The sequence below is a fragment of the Hylobates moloch genome, unplaced genomic scaffold (assembly GCF_009828535.3).
Source record: "Hylobates moloch isolate HMO894 unplaced genomic scaffold, HMol_V3 SCAFFOLD_8, whole genome shotgun sequence".
Lineage (NCBI taxonomy): Eukaryota > Metazoa > Chordata > Mammalia > Primates > Hylobatidae > Hylobates > Hylobates moloch.
Window position 1 is genome coordinate 78,040,564 of NW_026652283.1, and position 20,237 is coordinate 78,060,800.

The window sequence follows — 20,237 nt, forward strand, 5'->3', positions numbered from 1 at the left end:
GAGTTCTGGGGTCAGCCAAGACAACAGGTTAGGCAGGAAGGGCGGGCGGCCGCAGGCAAGGCTCAAAGAGGTTTCTTTTTTTCTTCTTTCATTCGCGTGGGCAACGGACCCAATCTTTGAAAGCCCACCTGCTGATCCTCCAGCTGACCGGAGCCCGCCGTGCATAGGCTGATAGGAGACGTGCGGGGTGGACGGACTGCGGGACATCCGGAGGAAGGGCTCAAGGCGCGTCAAGCTCAAAGCTGGGCCGCCACTCTAGACCGTGGAGGGAAGCGCCCGGGCCGGATCATCGGTCGAGGACATGGGGTCGCCTCAGAGTGGGAAGGTGAGGGGCTCGGGGGGTGCCCTTACAAGCTCTGAAGCTTGGCTTGGTGGCTGGCCAGCCTCCTCCTGCCTCCCCGGCTAGGGCCTCGGGGGACCCCCGCTGCCAAGGGGCTTCCTGAGTGGGGTCCCGGGAATCACTAGAGAAGCACTGGAGGATGTTTCCTTTTCGACTGCCCTTCAAGTGCCCTGCTGGCTGCCTGCCTTGAAGGCAGGATGCGGGAAGGGTTGGCTCTACTCAGTGCAGAAAGGACATGTCTATGGGGCTAAAAAGGGCTTGGAGCCCGGCGACAAGGGTTGGAGAGGGGCACATCCTCTGCTCCCATTCAGTGAATTCAGTGGATCAGTATCACGTATTTATCTTTAATTCACATCACAGCAGTCAAGGAAGTGGGGAAAGGGGGGAAAAAATCAAGTGGCAGATATTTACATCTAAAATTCACATTACTTGTTGGATTTTGAACATGCTACCACAATATATACAGTAAAATATCTCTTGGGACAATGGTACAAATTTTGTTTCGTTTAACTTTGCTTTTCTGGTACAGGTAAGATCATTTTTAAATCACTTTTTTTCTTTAAACATGAATACACAAAAGAAATGGTTAGAAGTTTCCTTGTTTTAAATAAGCACAGAATGCGGGAGGTTAAAAACACATTTATAGGGCTGAATACCAATTGGACATCACACTCTATACATTTTTTGCTCAAATTCCTGTACAAATACACAGCATTCAAATAGGTATTTACAAATAAGCTTGAAAGAATGAAAATCAGTATTTTACAATCTTTTCAAAGGGTTCTCATCTCTGGCCTCCCATTTCCCCTCAGACTGACTAATTCTCCAACAAAAGGGATTTCAGAATGTGTCCTTTTCATTCAGTTAGGGAAAATGGAGAGGGAAAACAAACGGTTTCACCTTGCATAATGCGAAGCCAGATGAACCCATACTCCCCTCCCTACCTCTTGTGCCACCAAGTGGAGAAGGTAGCTGTTCTTACGTGATGACTGCCTTGTCCAGGGATTGACGTTCAGAAGTGCCTTAAAATCTAAGCCCCCCTACCTATAAATCAAATCTGAAACTAGCCCCTAACCCTCTAACATCTGTGAACAACAGATGGTCCAGCGATTGAAGCTTGCAAATGAATGTAGGCTGAGAAGCAGGCCAGCCCTTTGAGGTGAGGGCTGCTGTGACTGACCCACATCCTCAGCAGCCTTCTGCCCCACTCTGCCTGCAGTGAACCTGGTGGTATCAGAAGGGACCCACACTGGTGATAAACCCCCAGAAAAACCCTGGAGGTAATTTAGACCTCCATCTTTCCCAGTAGGTTATTAGCATTTCTGTTAAACAAGCTGGGGTTTGTTTACAAGAGAAAAACACACTGACCGTGGCCTTTACTGTCTGGAAAGAGGGGCAGTGGAGAAGGGACAAGGGGCTCAGGCCCAGGGCCTGGTTGTGGAGGTCACACAGGCCAGCAGAAGAGGAACTGGGGGCAACACACCTGCCCAACAAGGCAGCCTTGTGACCATCATTAATGTGAACTGGAGCAAATAAAAGAAAAAAAATATTTTGTAGGCTTTTTTTTTTTTTAAAGTAACTTAAAAGCACCCTGGTAAAGTACTACTATACCCACCTGACCCTATCCCCCCAAATAATAAACTGAGAGGAAAATCAGTGCCCTGACTTGAATGAGGTTCCTCTAAAGACACCACTGCTCTGCTTTATAGTTTCCTATAAAGACACCAACAGACTGGGGAGACTGGAGAAACTGCCCTCCTGCCAGCCCCGAACCCTGAGTGGTGGTCCCCATGGCCTGGAGCGGGTTGCTGTATGTGGCCACTTGGGAGATGACAATTCTACCTGCATGGCTATCTGCTTCCAAAAGGAGAAGCCCCCTCCCCCCTTCTTTACCCAGGAGCCTGCTGAACCTGACCACATGTCCTCAGGGCCTGGAAGCGTGGCTGGGCAGCCAACCCCACGGCTCAGAGGTAGTGCTGAAAATCCCTGATTCAGGAGCTGATGGTAGGCATTCTGGACGCTTCTGAAAGCTTCGAGGATTTCCGGCGCCTGCCACACCCCACACTCACTCTTACACCAGTCTCTCTACCACATAGGAAGGGGACCCGCTCCCCCTAGGAGGAAGGTAGCTAGGATAGCCCCTCTGGCTCCATACCTCCACTCAAACCCCAGAGGGTGGGAGATAACCCTTGCAGATCCAGTCACCACTGGGGCTCCTGTGGGGCATGAGGTGTTTCAAGAATGGAAGGGAGCAAATGGTCAGAAATAATGTGATGGAGAGAAAAATCCAAGGTGGAGTAGGAGATGGCTGGCCCATTGAACCCTGGCAGGGCCCTGGGCATGCGGTTAGGCCAGTCACATGCCTGAGCCAGCAGGTTGGTCCAGCCAGCCCCTCAGTAGCACACTCCTGGAGGGAAGAGGGGCAGGTGGGCAGGCATTTGTGCAAAACGGCTTGTGGCCCTTTTTCCACCTGTGACATGTCTATATGGTCCTTGCAATCCCTGAATGCAACCATGAACTCTTCTGTCCATACAGCAAAGGAAGAGGTCCTTAGTGCAATTTCCATTCTGTGCATCTCTACCCTGGAGGGAGGGCCTGGGCTCCCACTCCTGGGCCCTGCAGTGTGGCAAAGTGATTCTGTCTGTGCAATTTCTCCATATAGCTCCACATGGTCCAGAACTGCAGGAGGAAGAAAGCATCTACTGCATAAAGGAAAGAAAGGAAAACCCATAGAAATGGAAATGTAAAAAAAAGGGAAGCCACAACCCTTCATGCTGCTGTGGCCTCTGTACATGGCAACACATGAGTTCACGGCAGTAGAACGGAGACTTGGGGGTAGTTCTCTCCTGAGTGCCAAGCCTCTCTGGCTCCCTGGGGTGGGGCTGGGGGACTTGCTTTTCAGACCTGGAGTGATTGGCAAGCTGCTTACTGAGGGCGGCATCCCAGCCGCCTCGTTGCCCCTCACTGCTCCCCTCGGCCGTGCTCCCAGGCCATGCGGGCCTGCTCCTCCTTAGCGCTCCCAGGAGGCAATGAAGCCTTGCGGTGCAGGCCTCGAGGCCTCTCAGTCTCTTCACGCAGCAGCACCCCCTCATCGTGCTCCAGGGCCGGCAGGCGGGGGTGGTAGGGCTTGGGTGGCAGCGCAGGCGGGTCCATGGGGTCCTGAGGGATGACGCACCCTGGGGCTGAGTGGCTTCGGCATGGCTGGGCCTTGATGGAGTCCAGGACGGCAGACTCAGAGAGGCTGTAGTGGACAGGGAGGTAGGGTGCCTCAAGATCTTCGTCAGCATTCCAGGCCTGGCTCGGCATGGAGTCCATGGTGTCGGTGCGAGGTGGGGCCTCCGAGGAGTGCCCAAAGTTACTCTCACTCAAGGAGGACACGCCGCTGCTGGCACTGCCGGACAGCGTAGAGTTGCTGCCGTCCAGACCTGACTGGGGGCTTGTGGGGGAGGCTGGGATAGGGTGGAGAGGAGACTGCGAAGGAAAGGGTGGGCATGTTAGAATCCCTCTCTCCAGACAGGCTGACTTGCCTGCCATGGGAAGACCAAGAGCCTGCTTATGAATGAACTTTAACCCTCATCAACAGCATGTTTCTTGTTTCTTCAGCAGCAAGCTCCCAGCTCCTCCCACCACCCCCAAGCCAGTGGAACTCCAGAATCATCTGCATTTCTGTGGCCAAAAAATTGCCCTGCCCTGGCTGCTGGGCATTGGTGCCCCCTGGTCCCAGGTCCCAGGCTGCCGTCGGTGGCTCTGGGATACTGACATAAAGGCTGGGTCATCAGGCCTGTTGAGGGGGGGCAGAAAGAACCCTGGTGGGCCATGGACCAGAGGAATGTATTCTGCTGCTAAAATCTGTGATAGACTCAGTCTTTTCCAATTTGCAGACAAGCTAACAGGAAATTTTACTCTCCTGAGTTTTTCATAAAGTTCTTGCTTTTACTGAATTCTAGTTTGAAATGCTCTCTGATCCACCACAGGAACATTTGTTTAGCTAGCGAACTACGGTGTGTTGATACCTTGGTGCTGGCTGAGAGCCCCCAGGTTTCCCAGTGCTCACTGCCCACACACTCTTGGTACTGTGTGTTGTTGTCTCCAGGACCCTCTGATCTCCCTGCCCTCATCACATTTGCTGCAGGACACAAGTGTGCACCTGCAGCTCAAGTGTGGCTCTGGCCATCCCCAGCTTCTGCCAGGCTGGGGAGAGAGGTGAAGGGGAGGGCTCCAGTTCCTCCTGTAGACCCCAAGGGTGGTTCTAGAGCAGACGAGGTGACTCATCTCACAGCCTGGTGGGGCTGCCGCTTCAGTACATTACCTTGCGCAGGGTCCGGGCAGGGAGGGCTGGGGGGGTATCACCCAGAGGGTGGTGGAAGGCGTCAAAGTGTAGGGAGTAATGACCTGCAAAGGGAACAGAACCAGAGCCTCAGCTGGGGGCCCTGCACAGGCTTCATGCCAGCACCATCTTGCTGGGCCAACTGGGCAGGCATGAGAAGAGTCCCCTGGGGACCCCTCAGCATTGAGGGCTATGGATAAACCTCTCTTTACACTGGCCTTCTCCAAAACACAGGCTGCTGGGGTAAAAGAAACTCACTCCACACAGGAAGTCAGAAAAGTTGAGTGCTTCAGAGTCTGCGGAACAGGCCTCAGGCAGCGGCAGCTCTAGCCCACTGCTAGGCGATGAGACAGTCTGGTGAGAAGTGTGCCTGGCACAGTCAATTCCATTGTCTTCAGCCTTCTGGTTGGGATGGCCTTCCTGAGCTAACCTGCTGTACTCAGAAACCTCACTGACCCCAAAGCCCAGCAGGATCCTTCCTGTGGTGGGGGTGTTTTTGCTTTGGCTGAGTCGGCCCAGAGAATGGCCCATCTTCTCAGCTTAGATGGCTGTTGCTGTGGCCCTTGAGCAGAGTCTGAGACCAGAGACTATTGGGGGACCCGCTGGAGGTCTTCTTACCATGCAGCAGGCTTCGGGGAGGCACTGGGGGGGCCAGGATGCACCCCATATGGGCAGACAGGAAGGGCTGGGCCTCTTGGGCTCCGCTATCCAGACTCCAGCTGCTGGGGGCTGCTGGCACAGCTGAAGGGTGGAAACAGATGGCATGAAGGGAGGTTACTTCTCGAGCCACCCTCTGGGAGAAGTACAGCTTGTGGCTTCTCCAGTGTGCACCATGTATCCAGCACACGTGTGGGGCATGCCAGCACCTGGAACTAAAAACACTGGCCAAGCAAGGCACTGTGGCTCACAGGGGAGAGTGGCCAGGGATTGAAGCTGCTTAAGAGGAGGGCAACAGAGTGAGCTTATGTCTAAAGAGTATTCAGGATGAGATAGCTGAATGTGCAGCAAAGAGTGAACACCTGCAGCCTCTGGGATCTGCCAGGAGGAGAAGAGAAAACAGGACAGAAGAGTAGAGATGAGAATGAGAGAATATAGAGAGAGCACAGGACATAGAGCTCCTTGCCAAAGTCTAGAGTCAGCTCTCCTACTGCCCAGGCTCAGTGGGAAAAGCAGGGAGCAAGGACAGGTACCTGTTGGAAGAAACTGCAGCCCAGATCCAGCTGGACCCACTGCTTCCTAACAGGAGGAGGGAGGGCTGTGGAGCCGATGAGTACCCTTTGGCGTCTACAGAACCCCAGTTCCTAGCACCCACATGCCATGGATGCAGGGGTGCAGTGGGCCCAAGATAAAGGGAAGCACAGAGTGCCCTTCTGTGTTAAAGAAGGAGTCCACTGCCAGAATACTGTCCCCTCAGCCACAGTTGGGATGACAGACTTTTCAGGAGGAGAGACGAATGATGGCTGGACCTTGGGGTCTGAGGGTGCCACTCTGTAGAAGCAGCAATGGACATGTGAATTCTCTTGGCCAACTCTTCCTAGAGAACAAATACCAGCAAAAAGAATTATGTCCTTTCTCTGTTGGAGCCAGGCAACTCTCCCCTTTGGGCTATTAGCAGCAGAGAAGCGGCTCACAATCCAGGTGCTGTCACTGGATTTGTTCTAAGGCCGTGGTAGCTACATTGAGCCTGAGGTGGCTGAGGTTTGGGTTCTTCCTGGTCTACACACAGAGACGGGAATTTCAGTGTCTAATGGGAACTGAGAGGCTTTGGAAGGGAAGGAGCTAGAGTCTGTCCTTTGAAAAGGATGTGGCCAGAGGGGCTGGGCCCCCTCAGCTGTCCAGGGATAAGACTGTGACATCCATCATCCTCTTCTTCCTCGTTGCTCAGGAACTGGCGTGAGCTTGCAGCAGAACACAGGGTAAAACTCCACTGTCTAAACAGCCTCAGTTCTGAGAATTGCCCCGTCTCCTGGTATGGTTGATGGCTGGTGGCAGGAAGGAGGGGTGTGCCAGCGATTGAGTTGCAGGCAAAGACACTTAGCTGTTGCCTGAAAGGAGGAAAGAATTCTGCATCTAATGAGCATCAGGTGGATTTCACCAAATAGCCTCCTTAGAGAGCCTGAGCCATCCCAAGAACAGGCCCACTTACCTGTTGGTGAGGCTCCCTGTACCTTCCCCTCTCTGCCAAAAAAAGCACCTTCTCCATAAAAAGCCACCAAAGAAATATCAGGGAATAGGAAGCTTGGAAATGGGTCTGGGCGGCTTCCCTAAAGGGGTTCTTACCGCCCAGGATCTCAGATGCACACCTAGCCCTGGAAGAATTATGGGGTGCAGATGTTCACCCACAAGGGCTCAAAGGAGCTCTAGGGCAGGAAGGCTATGGGAGAAGAAAGCTTACAGGGCTGTAATGGTTTACAAAAGGGTGCCTGCCTGAGTGACTCCACATAAACCAGAAGCCATCAAGTTTGCCCTGCAGCCTGATGTCTATGAGCAGTGGGGCCAGTAGACCTTTGCCATGTAGCACAAGTGCACTGGGGCTAGAGGGAAGGCTAATATAGAATGACTTATCCTAGGAAAAGAGGGGTGATCCCAGCAGGTATCCTGTCGCCTCCCTCTCTCACCATTAACAACTGTCCAGCACTGGCCTGAGGCTGCCAGTGCATAGCCCGTGGTCCTGAAGGCAGGCTCGCCTGATCTGGAAGTCACTGCATGGCAAAAAGAGATACCTGTAAGTGAGAGATGTAGTCCTCATGGGATTCAGAACCCTGACAGACAAGAGAATGATGACAAGTATGTACAGTTCCTGCCCTGGAGGATCCAGGTAGAGACTTAGGGAGCTATACTCTGGCCTGTGTGTTGCCACTAGGCAAATGTCTGATTAGCTGCCTTCTAAATGCTGGCCTTGTGGTATGGATATGCTTGCTCTGGGTTCAGCCTCTGTTGTGAGACAACCCTCCTTTCCTTCCACACCTAGGGTTGGGCGTGTCCAGCTCCTTGATGTAGTCGTAGTCTGGCCTTGGCCTGAGGCCTGAAGCGCTAATGTGTCTGGTTGGGGTAGGGTCCTGGTCTGGCCACCAGCACCTGTTTGAACTCTAAGCCTGTCTAGACTCTTGGCTACTTCTGACGTTGCTCTGCATCTCAGCTGAAGAAATGCCACTGTGGATTCTGGCCCTTCAGGCGAAAAAGACACTCTCTTTTGGGTCACAGGTGCAGAAGTCCAAGAAGCTGCATGTTTTCGGGATATACGACCTTGAAGCTATGAAGGCATCTTCAGCCAGTCTCCAGGCCCTTTGTGGCGGGGCACCCAGCTTCAGTGCCCATCAGTGTTTTGTCTCTTTAAAGAGGACACAGAGGTATGTCTTCCATGATGAGCAAAGGCAGAGCATAACAGTGGGGACAGCACATAGCATTCGATGAACAGATACAATGATAATGTGATGTTGACAGTTTCGGAGGGACATGTTCTGATGGAATAGGGATGACAGGTTGTATTGGTGGGAAGTGAATGTGCCCTAAACTCCAATAGATGGAGCAGCTAGGCAGAGAACCTGTGAGGAGGGGGGCGGATATGAGGCCAGGTTCTGGGTGGCAGGAAGGCTCAGCACTTAGTATTATTCTGTTAAAATTAACTCAGATCTCTGTGTCTGAGATCTGAGTCTGCTTCTTCCATTGGCTTGCAGAAGCAGAACACAGGGTAAAATAGCCCACTCTCTAAATAGCCACAGGTCTAAGGAGGATTGCTCAGTCTCACAGTATGGTTGGTGGCCTTGCAATAAAAGATGGATTCACAGCAGCTGCTGGCCAGAGTGGCTACAGGAGGACTGGACTCCTTTGGGGCACCCTGGGCTTCACTTGGAGAAGCCTGTCTTTGGGAAATAGCATGTCTTTCGGAAATAGCATGTCTTTCCCCTTCCTCTTGGGGCTTGTTTGGCCATGACCTGTTCTGAGCTCCAAGGAAAGATCCCTGAGGGCCCAAGCTGAGAGGGACCAAAGGGGCCACAAGGCCTGCTGAATTCTGGGGGTGGCTGGGAGGAGTCTAGGGGAAGTAGTTGTCTACAGTTTGCAAACAGAAGCCCAAGTTTCCATAAAGGTGGGCTCAGGGCAGGAGGCAGCTGAGACCTCTTTGAGGGTAGGCCCTGAGGAAGGAGGGAACAGGATATAAACCTTAGCATCAAGTCAGACATGGGTTAAATAGTGAGCACAAGAATTGGTCAGAATTCTGGACAGACAGACAGACCTGAGTGTTGAAGTATGGCTTAGCCCTGGCCAGCTGGTACTCAGGGACAAGAGTCAGACACTCAGGATGGGGACGGACATGGGGGGAAGGCCACCTGGGGAACAATACCTTTTTCAGCCACAGACAGATTGGGATCACTGCAGGGTTTGCAGGCTCCGACCACTTGCTGGAACAGGGCTCGCTGGAAATTCGGCGGCTGAAGGAAGGAGATAAACATTATAGAGAGTGAAAACAACCAGTTATATCTTGGGAGGCAGTGTTGTGGGCCACAAGAGACAGGACACTACAAGATCAGACAGGGAAAACAAAGCAGTGGCACAGCTCACACTTGAGATATATTGAGACCTCCAGGCCAGCCCTAGGAAAGACTGTCCAGGGTGTCTGGTTCTCAGTACTTCTATACACAATATTTGTGATACCATCCTCCAGTATCTGGCTAGGACCCAGGTTGTCTTATGTAGGGCCCAAGAAACAGAACATAGCTACCTGGGAGCATCTGTTTGCATCCTTTTGTCTGGCCAGAGAGATCCCCACTTCCCCATGAGCATGACAGGTTTAGCCTCCTGGAAAGGCCCTGCACAGGCCCATGCTAGCACCGAAGGTAGACGAAAGGACAGTATCAAGCCTAGAGTCACAGACAGGACTTGCTGTTTTGATGGGCAGCTGCCAAGCAGACCTCATCCCTCTACCTGGCAGAGCCAACCAGGCACAGGGAGGTACCACTAAGAAACTCCTGGCATTCTGAGGCTAGGTAATGGTCACTGAGAGGTGACTTTTATGGATCCTGATAGAAGGGCAGGGGCAGACTGCCCAAGAGAGGGAGTTAATCCCTACAGCTTCTTGATCAAGGTCCCCAGGCAGAGCATTTGGAGAGCTGTGCAAATGGCATGTAGAACTGCCCCAGCAGGTAGTGAGGGACTTCAGTTGGATGGATGAATAAAAGAGGCAGAGTTTGCTCCAGTGAGGATGCCCCACAAATAGGGAGGAAGAACATCTTCCAGACCAATGTGTCCACCACTGCCTTCTCAGAACAGGCTGCAAAGAACCAATTACTTCTGCTAGACTGTTTAGGGATGAGGAGTCCAGGAATCTGGTGGGAAGGACAGATAGCTACATGAGCAATGCTGGTTCCAATGGTGGTTCCTGCCACCATTCTACTCACGCCTACACTCTGTCTGGATTGCTGGTCCTCAGGTTCACTGCACTCCACATCCAGAAGCCCAGCGGCCTTTTGAGGGATCTTACAGTGGAATGAGAGAGGCATGTAGGACAATGCAGAAGGCCCAGCAAATGCAAGGAGGGAAGCACAGGCTAACACACTTGCAGCAGAGGACAGTCAGTGTGGTGGGTCTATTACCTGTCCATTCTCCAGGATGGCTGCTGGATACATGGCACTGCTTGGGCGGTCTCGGTATGTGGGCAGCAACAACATCATTTCACGGGCATGGCGGTACTTATCTGGCAGAGAGGGAGAGCCTGTAACCAAGTGAGAACAATCAAGCACAGATGACAAGCCACAGATGGAGGGTCCAGCAGTCAAGCATCCTCAGGACTAGGGAACCAGGGTAGGTGTCCCTTGCAGTTAGAATGAGGATGAACTCAGCAAGCACAGGAGGAATGAAGCAGAGCCTGGTTGTTAGATGGTGGCAGTGGCTGCACCTCATGTCCCAGCCAAGGCTGACATACGGCAGGCTGGTGAGATGCAGATCCGCTGACAGAGCCCCCACCATGCTCAGAAGCAGAGAGTGAGGAGAGTTAAGAACTGGAGCAGGGTGGCTAGGGGCTCCCTGCAACCAGCACTGTCAGGAAATGGGTGTGGCCTGTATGCTGGGCTCTCCTGGGGTCCAGGCATGGGAACAGGCCAGCTTGCAATGGAGACACTCACACAGAGACAGAGACACTCAGATAACATTGAGTGTTATTACTTGACATACTGTGTCTTTACGCACTTACCTTCTCCTGACACCACTGGCCCTGTTCTCACCTGGCTCCCTACCGCCTTTTCTCAGAGGCTTCTCTCTCCCAGATTCTAGGTCCCAGCACCTGGCCTCTGCCTTCCTGCCAGTCTTACTGCAGCCCTAGATCCAGGCTGGCTGGGGGCCAGGGCTCTGCACACAGGTTGCTCTCCAGGGTTTTGCTCTGTGACACTTGCCCTTCCGTGAACTCAGGGTTCATGGAACTAATGTGGAAATTATGAGGCTTTAACTCAGGCTCTTTAGTTGACTTGATTCATGTTCTACTCCTGTGAGTCCTCTGCAGTGATTTCCCCTAGTCTGACGGACTGTTATGGAGGCCACACCATGCCACATGTGGTCTGACTCAGTCCCCATGGATTCAGGCCATAGCCGTAGGTCCAGGAACTTGTCAACCCATGGTCCTTGAGAAGATCTTCCACAGAAGCAGTAAGAGTAACTTGCTGGCTTTCCTGGGGGAATGGGTAATTTGGAAAGCCCTCCAAATGTGCTCATTGTACCAGATACCAGCATATCCATGAGAAACCACTGGGGGAGTCGGAGCCCTCACAGGAGGATCACCTGGACCTCAAGCCTCTGCCTGGCTCTTATGGTTGAAACCCCTCTCTGGGATGTCCTCTGAGTGAAGTTGGGTAGTTTAGACCAACCCATGGACTCCAGCTGAATCTGCAGCTGGGGTCAATCTGCAGCTCCTAGAGGCTCTGTGTCTCTGGAACTCAGGGTCTCTGGGGCCTTCCTTTGAGTGTGCAGTGCCAGCACTGTCAGGACACAGCTAAAAATATGTCTTCTTCAGCCAGCTTGCCACGGGAGTCCTTGAGAAATTCCTCTTGTATTCATTTCAGTCCAAGAAGATGAGGCTAAAATACTTTGAAGAAGTCAGCATAATAAATACCAGTAATGTAACTTTTTCCACAGTTGGTCTGAGTGATCCTGTTTGTAGAACCTCAGGGCTGGCTTTAAGACCCAGTCATTAAAAAATGTCCTTACAATTGTAAGAGAATGACTAAAATATGATTTTTAAAACTCGACCTGAATTGCTATTTTGTGATTTTACTGGTTTCTATGTTCTCTTTTAGAACCTGTACTCTTAGGCAACCTCAAGAAGATGGCTATGTAAAGAGAAATGAAAAAAGCACCTATTCTCACTGACCGATATAGAGCTTTCCCAGCAAGAAACTTTCAGAATGCTTCCTGAGCCTTGCAGCCCACAGCTCTAGACAGGACTACTCTCTGTTCAGTATGCACCGAAAAACACACAGCACCTTTAGACCAACTCAGTAACATCAAACCCATATCTGATGCCCATTCCACACCAAGCATGTGGTTGGAACCTGGTATACTGTCTTGCTCAGGTTGTCCATGGTCTCCCACCTCATGGAGCTCACAGCCTGGCTCATAAAGAAAACCCCACATCTGCATACTCAATATCCTGATCCGTGTGAGGGTGTTAGGATGGAGATACAGAAGCCTGAAGGCTGTAGCCAGGGCTCAGGGGCTCTGCTGAAGATTCAGACTCATGTTATGGTGGTCTCTCTGGGCTATGGTGGCCACAAAAGGGTGCTCTGTGCCACCACTAAAATTTTTAACTCTACCACTTCACTTCCCTCCCCCTGCCCTCTGCCCTGGGCAGCCAATCCCATGGTAAGAGAAGGTGATGGTTACTTTTAATGAAAACATTTGAACAACACAAGGGTTTCTGTGTTCATAGGACTTCTGAATTATGTGAGTTGTAGTCTAGTAAATCCCAGTGTCAATGAATTACTTAAGGATTATTCAAAATCCCTGTTTCCTAGCTCCAATCAGCCTTTTGATCAGCAGGGGGAGCTGTCAACTCACAAGAGTTTAGGTGAAAAAAGCACCTATTCTCACTGACCGATATAGAGCTTTCCCAGCAAGAAACTCTCAGAATGCTTCCTGAGCCTTGCAGCCCACAGCTCTAGACAGGACTACTCTCTGTTCAGTATGCACCGAAAAACACACAGCACCTTTAGACCAACTCGGTAACATCAAACCCATATCTGATGCCCATTCCACACCAAGCATGTGATTGGAACCTGGTATACTGTCTTGCTCAGGTTGTCCATGGTCTCCCACCTCATGGAGCTCACAGCCTGGCTCATAAAGAAAACCCCATATCTGCATACTCAATATCCTGATCCGTGTGAGGGGCCTTGCAGGCCATTCCTCTCAAACATTTCCAAAGCAACAGGAGTCACAGCAGCGTCCATGGGTATGGCATGGAAGACCACTGGTCTCATGACCACTCTTGGGAGTAGGGGAAGTAACCCCAATGCAAAGGACTTCCCTCAAGATCATCTTTATGAAAGCTTTCCCCTCCCTGGTAATACCAAACACAAACTTCAAACAGAGTGGACTGTTTCCTCCCTTCTTGCCCAGAGTGCATCTACTACAACATCTATTACATACATTTGAAAGTATCAGTCTTTCTGTATGATGCCATGTCACACAGACCCTTCTATTTTGTCTCCCAGGGCCTAACACTGCTTGATGGATGTAGGACTTGCACCTTTCTCCAGATGAGCCTGCACATGGATTGTATGGAGGTTGTGGTCTAGAAGGGACTTGCTTTCTTTCTTACTGCCTCTGATCTTGTCACTATTCTCTTTGGGCCCAGTTCTGTTTAACCATTTTATTTTTGCACTTAATGTTTACCCCCAAAAGGGAAGGGGCTTCTCTCAGCCTTCTTCTGTGTGATATTCTGGAGTTTGGCCATTGTGACAGCTCATCTCCAAAAATGGTTACCATCAACACCTTCCGTCCCAAAACACACACGCCATTCCTTACAACATGAGGTGTAATCTCATTCCTCTTTCTGGTATCTGGGTTGACATTAGTGACTTGAGGAGACAATAGAAACGTGGGGACTTCCTGGGACATCCAAGGCTGGGTAAAAAGGGGCCTTGAGACTTCTTCCTGGATCTCTTGGAATGCTTTCTCTGGGGAAAATCAGCTGCCATGCTGTGAGAAGCCTAAGTCACATGGAAAGGTCATATGTAGGAGCTCAAGTTGACAGCCCCAGTCGCACCCCGAGCTGACCACCAGCATCAATTGCCAGCCATGTATGTGAGCCATCTCGAATATCCAGCCCAGCTGAGCTTTTAGATGATTCCAGCCAGTGACATCTGACACCAAGTGAGAATTGCTCAGTGAGCCCTGTAAACCCACAGAATAAGAGATCATAATAGATTGTTTTGAGAAGTTTTGGGGGTGGTTTATTATGCAGCAACAGATAACCAAGCCATTTGAAGTAAAAATGAGTTATTTCCAAACAAGGAGAAGATAATTTCTCTCTATTCAGCACTGACACAGTGCACCACCTGCCCCCAAGGCAAGAGCCATGCAGGTTCCTCACTGAGCATTCAGTAAAAGCTTGATAAGTGAATAAATCAGTCAACAGCTGGAAGGAAAAGGTGGTAACCACCAGCCTGTGAGGTCCCCAATAGCAGGGCCTGCTTATTCCTCCTCTTTCTTCTTTTCAGGACACTAAGTATCTGGAACAGCCTAGAGGAATGTTCAGAGTGCAATTGAGTTCAAATGTCCATCCTTGGTTGCCTTCCGTGTTTATCAATCATCATGATTCAGAGCTCTGTCCTCAGCAAGAATACCAGATAAAGTCTTAGATATGTCAGAACATATCTTAGAGACGCTTTAGGTTAGGGAAAAACACAAAACCAGAAGGGATTACATAATCTGTTTCTGCAGCTCTATTCAGGACTGTTTACCTGAAGACACTGTAAATGCCAACCTCAACTGTGGCATTCATGGCTCAGGGTTTCTTTTTATTCCCAAGGCCGTCTTTCAGTGTGCCTTCTTGATAACACATATCACTGCTCCTTCTCTATGTCTGCAGCCTTCACATACTGAAAATCTTCAGCATGCACCAATCTTTTGGTTCATTTGTCCTATTTAGTACTAGAAATGTCTGCTTTCAAATGCTGGCTCCCCTTTTCTGACCTCAGAGTCCATGCTAGGGAGGAAATATGGGCAGTGGAATGGGCATGAGAGTGAGGGCTGGTGAGTGTAAAGATCTGTGCACCAAACTTAGCTTGGCCATGAACTGGCTAGGTGGCCTTAATTCCCTTGCCCTGGAAATGAGGGCTTGGTCTGAATACTTCAGGTGAAGTCTGACTGTGCCTGCTGCAACCTTACTCCACTTCCCTCTACAATCTGCCAAGGCTTTTCCCAGGTGGTCACTGCATCTTTTCACTGTGCCATATAGCCATCACTCCTACTGTGGGCTTCTCTCCATCACTCCTACTGTGGGCTTCATGGGTTTGTGTGCTTTGGAGAGCTTCTTTTCTTAATGACTTCCCATGTCATACATTTGTGCTATTACATCAATCAGACGGAGATTTTCACATAGTCCCATATTTCTTGGAGGCTTTGTTCATTTATTTTTACTCTTTTTTCTCTAAACTCTTTTCGCTTCATTTCATTCATTTGATCTTCAATCACTGATACCCTTTCTTCCAGTTGATCGAATCAGCTACTGAAGCTTGTGCATGCGTCACGTCATTCTCATGCCATGGTTTTCAGCTCCATCAGGTCATTTAAGGTCTTCTCTACACTGTTTATTCTAGTTAGCCATTCATCTACTCTTTTTTCAAGGTTTTTAGCTTCTTTGCAATGGGTTCAAACATCCTCCTTTAGCTTGGAGAAGTTTATTACCGATCGTCTGAAGCCTTCTTCTCTCAACTTGTCAAAGTCATTCTCCATCCAGCTTTGTTCCATTGCTGGCGAGGAGCTGCGTTCCTTTGGAGAAGAAGTGCTCTGATTTTTAGAATTTTCAGCTTTTCTGCTTTGTTTCTCCCCATCTTTGTGGTTTTATCTACCTCTGGTCTTTGATGATGATGACGTACAGATGGGGTTTTTGTGTGGCTGTCCTTTCTGTTAGTTTTCCTTCTAACAGTCAGGACCCTCAGCTGCAGGTCTGTTGGAGTTTGATGGAGGTCCACTCCAGACCCTGTTTGCCTGGGTATCACCAGTGGAGGCTGCAGAACAGCAAATGTTGCTGTCTGATCCTTCACTCTGGAAGCTTTGTCTCAGAGGGGCACCCTGCCATATGAGGTGTCAGTCGCCCCCTACTGGGAGGTGCCTCCCAGTTAGGCTCCTGGGGGGTCAGGGACCCACTTGAGGAGGCAGTCTGTCTGTTCTCAGATCTTAAACTCCGTGCTGGGAGAACCACTACTCTCTTCAAAGCTGTCAGACAGGGACGTTTAAGTCTGCAGAAGTTTCTGCTGCCTTTTGTTCAGCTATGCCCTGCCCCTAGAGGTGGAGTCTACAGAGGCAGGCAGGCCTCCTTGAGCTGCAGTGGGCTCCACCCAGTTTGAGCTTCCCAGCCGCTTTGTTTACCTACTCGAGCCTCAGCAATGGCGGATGCCCCTCCCGCAGCCTCACTGCCTCCTTGCAGTTCCATCTCAGACTGCTGTGCTAGCAGTGAGAGAGGCTCCGTGGGCGTGGGATCCCCTGAGTCAGGTGCAGGATATAATCTCCTGGTGTGCCCTTTGCTAAGGCCATTGGAAAACTGCAGTATTAGGGTGGGAGTGTCCCGATTTTCCAGGTACCGTCTGTCATGGCTTCCCTTTGCTAGGAAAGGTAACTCCCCGACCCCTTGCACTTCCCGGGTGAGGCGATGCCCCACCCTGCTCCGTGGGCTGCACCAAGTGTCTGACAAGCCCCTGTGAGATGAACCCGGTACCTCAGTTGGAAATGCAGAAATCACCTGTCTTCTGCATCACTCACGCTGGGAGCTGCAGACTGGTTCTGTTCCTGTTCATGACGGGGAGAATGGAACCAAATTGGAAAACACTCTTCAGGATATTTTCTAGGAGAACTTCCCCAACCTATCAAGGCAGGCCAACATTCAACTTCAGGAAATATAGAGAACACCACAAAGATATTCTTCGAGAAGAGCAACTCCAAGACACATAATTGTCAGATTCACCAAAGTTGAAATGAAGGAAAAAATGTTAAGGGCTGCAGAGAGAAAGGTTGAGTTACCCACAAAGGGAAGCCCATCAGACTAACAGCAGATATCTCAGCACAAACTCTACAAGACAGAAGAGAGTGGGGGCCAATATTCAACATTCTTAAAGAAAAGAATTTTCAACTCAGAAGCCAAACTAAGCTTCATAAGTGAAGGAGAAATAAAATCCTTTACAGACAAACAAATGCTGAGAGATTTTGTCACCACCAGGCCTACCTTACAAGAGCTCCTGAAGGAAGCACTAAACATGGAAAGGAACAATTGGTACCAGCCACCGCAAAAACATGCCAAATTGTAAAGACCATCGATGCTAGGAAGAAACTGCATCAACTAACGAGCAAAATAACCAGCTAACATCATAATGACAGGATCAAATTCACACATAACAATATTAACCTTAAATGTAAATGGGCTAAATGCTCCAATTAAAAGACACAGACTGGCAAATTGGATAAAGAGTCAAGACCCATCATTGTGCTGTATTCAGGAGACCCATCTCACATGCAGAAACACACATAGGCTCAAAATAAAGGGATGGAGGAAGATCTACCAAGCAAATGGAAAACAACAAAAAAAAAGCAGGGGTTGCAATCCTAGTCTCTGATAAAACAGACTTTAAACCAACAAAGATGAAAAGAGATAAAGAAGGCCATTACATAATGGTAAAGAGATCAATTCGACAAGAAGAGCTAACTATCCTAAATGTATATGCACCCAATACAGGAGCACCTAGATTCATAAAGCAAGTCCTTAGAGACCTACAAATAGACTTAGACTCCCACACAATAATAATGGGAGACTTTAACACCCCACTGTTAATACTAGACAGATCAATGAGACAGAAAGTTAACAAAGATACCCAGGAATTGAACTCAGCTCTGCACCAAACGGACCTAATAGACATCTACAGAACTCTCCACCCCAAATCAACAGAATATACATTCTTCTCAGCACACCACACCCATTCCAAAATTGACCACATAGTTGGAAGTAAAGCACTCCTCAGCAAATGTAAAATAACAGAAATTATAACAAACGGTTTCTCAGACCACAGTGCAATCAAACTAGAACTCAGGATTAAGAAACTCACTCAAAACCGCTCAACTACATGGAAACTGAACAACCTGCTCCTGAATGACTACTGGGTACATAATGAAATTAAGGCAGAAATAAAGATATTCTTTGAAACCAATGAGAACAAAGACACAACATACCAGAGTCTCTGGGACACATTTAAAGCCGTGTGTAGAGGGAAATTTATAGCACTAAATACCCACAAGAGAAAGCAGGAAAGATCTAAAATTGACATCCTAACATCACAATTAAAAGAACTAGAGAGGCAAGAGCAAACACATTCAAAAGCTAGCAGAAGGCAAGAAATAACTAAGATCAGAGCAGAACTGAAGGAGATAGAGACACAAAAAACCCTTCCAAAAAATCAATGAATCCAGGAGCTGGTTTTTTTTTGAAAAGATAAACAAAATTGATGGACCGCTAGCAAGACTAATAAAGAAGAAAAGAGAGAAGAATCAAATAGATGCAATAAAAAATGATAAAGGGGATATCACCACCAATCCCACAGAAATACAAACTACCATCAGAGAATACTATAAACACCTCTGTGCAAATAAACTAGAAAATCTAGAAGAAATGGATAAATTCCTGGACACATACACCCTCCCAAGACTAAACCAGGAAGAAGTTGAATCCCTCAACAGACCAATAACAGGTTCTGGAATTGAGGCAATAATTAATAGCCTACCAACCAAAAAAAGTCCAGGACCAGATGGATTCACAGCCGAATTCTACCAGAGGTACAAAGAGGAGCTGGTACCATTCCTTCTGAAACAATTCCAATCAAAAGAAAAAGAGGGAATCCTCCCTAATTCATTTTATGAGGCCAACATCATCCTGATACCAAAGCCTGGCAGAGACACAACAAAAAAAGAGAATTTTAGACCAATATCCCTGATGAACATCGATGCAAAAATCCTCAATAAAATACTGGCAAACGGAATCCAGCAGCACATCAAAAAGCTTATCCACCACAATCAAGTGAGCTTCATCCCTGGGATGCAAGGCTGGTTCAACATACACAAATCAACAAACGTAATCCATCATATAAACAGAACCAAAGACAAAAACCACATGACTATCTCAATAGATGCAGAAAAGGCCTTTGACAAAATTCAACAGCACTTCATGCTAAAAACTCTCAATAAACTAGGTATTGATGGGACATATCTCAAAGTAATAAGAGCTACTTATGACACAGCCAATATCATACTGAATGGGCAAAAACTGGAAGCATTCACTTTGAACACTGGCACAGGACAGGGATGCCCTCTCTCACTACTCCTATTCAACATAGTGTTGGAAGTTCTGGCCAGGGCAATCAGGCAAGAGAAAGAAATAAAGGATATTCAATAGGAAAAGAGGAAGTCAAATTGTCTCTGTTTGCAGATGACATGATTGTATATTTAGAAAACCCCATTGTCTCAGCCCCAAATCTCCTTAAGCTGATAAGCAACTTCAGCAAAGTCTCAGGATAAAAAATCAATGTGCAAAAATCACAAGCATTCCTATACACCAATAACAGACAAACAGCCAAATCAGGAGTGAATTCCCATTCACAATTGCTTCAAAGAGAGTAAAATACCTAGGAATCCAACTAATAAGGGATGTGAAGGACCTCTTCAAGGAGAACTACAGACGACTGCTCAATGAAATAAAAGAGGACACAAACAAATGGAAGAACATTCCATGCTCATGGATAGGAAGAATCAGTATTGTGAAAATGGCCATACTGCCAAGGTAATTTATACATTCAATGCCATCTCCATCAAGCTACCAATGACTTTCTTCACAGAATTGGAAAAAAACTACTTTAAAGTTCATATGGAACCAAAAAAGAGCCCGCATTGCCAAGACTATCCTAAGCAAAAAGAACAAAGCTGGAGGCATCATACTATCTGGCTTCAAACTATACTACAAGGCTACAGTAACCAAAACAGCATGGTACTGGTACAAAAACAGAGATATAGGCCAATGGAACAGAATAGAGCCCTCGGAAATAATAGCACACATCTACAACCATCTGATCTTTGACAAACCTGACAAAAACAAGCAATGGGGAAAGGATTCCCTATTTAATAAATGGTGCTGGGAAAACTGGCTAGCCATATGTAGAAAGCTGAAACTGGATCCCTTCCTTACACCTTGTACAAAAATTAATTCAAGATGGATTAAAGACTTAAATGTTAGACCTAAAACCATAAAAACCCTAGAAGAAAACCTAGGCAATACCATTCAGGACATAGGCATGGGCAAGCACTTCATGACTAAAACACCAAAAG

General features: G+C 48.7%; 1 protein-coding gene across 4 annotated transcripts in view; it reads right to left on the reverse strand.

Moving 5' to 3' along the window:
- Window positions 1–664: 664 nt before the first annotated feature.
- DOCK3 (dedicator of cytokinesis 3) overlaps window positions 665–20,237 on the reverse strand; it is a 649,329-nt gene continuing 629,756 nt past the window's right edge. The window contains exons 50-55 of one of the 4 annotated variants that reach the window (XM_058442282.1): window positions 10,259–10,377; window positions 9,010–9,097; window positions 7,286–7,369; window positions 5,286–5,408; window positions 4,650–4,732; window positions 3,302–3,811 (exon numbers count right to left, since the gene is read on the reverse strand). In XM_058442282.1, the coding sequence (XP_058298265.1) occupies window positions 3,302–3,811; window positions 4,650–4,732; window positions 5,286–5,408; window positions 7,286–7,369; window positions 9,010–9,097; window positions 10,259–10,377 (1,007 nt within the window). Of the gene's footprint in view, window positions 3,812–4,649; window positions 4,733–5,285; window positions 5,409–7,285; window positions 7,370–9,009; window positions 9,098–10,258; window positions 10,378–20,237 lie in introns of all 4 variants that reach the window. The other 3 variants (XM_032161424.2, XM_058442283.1, XM_032161429.2) reach the window with 3 other exon arrangements.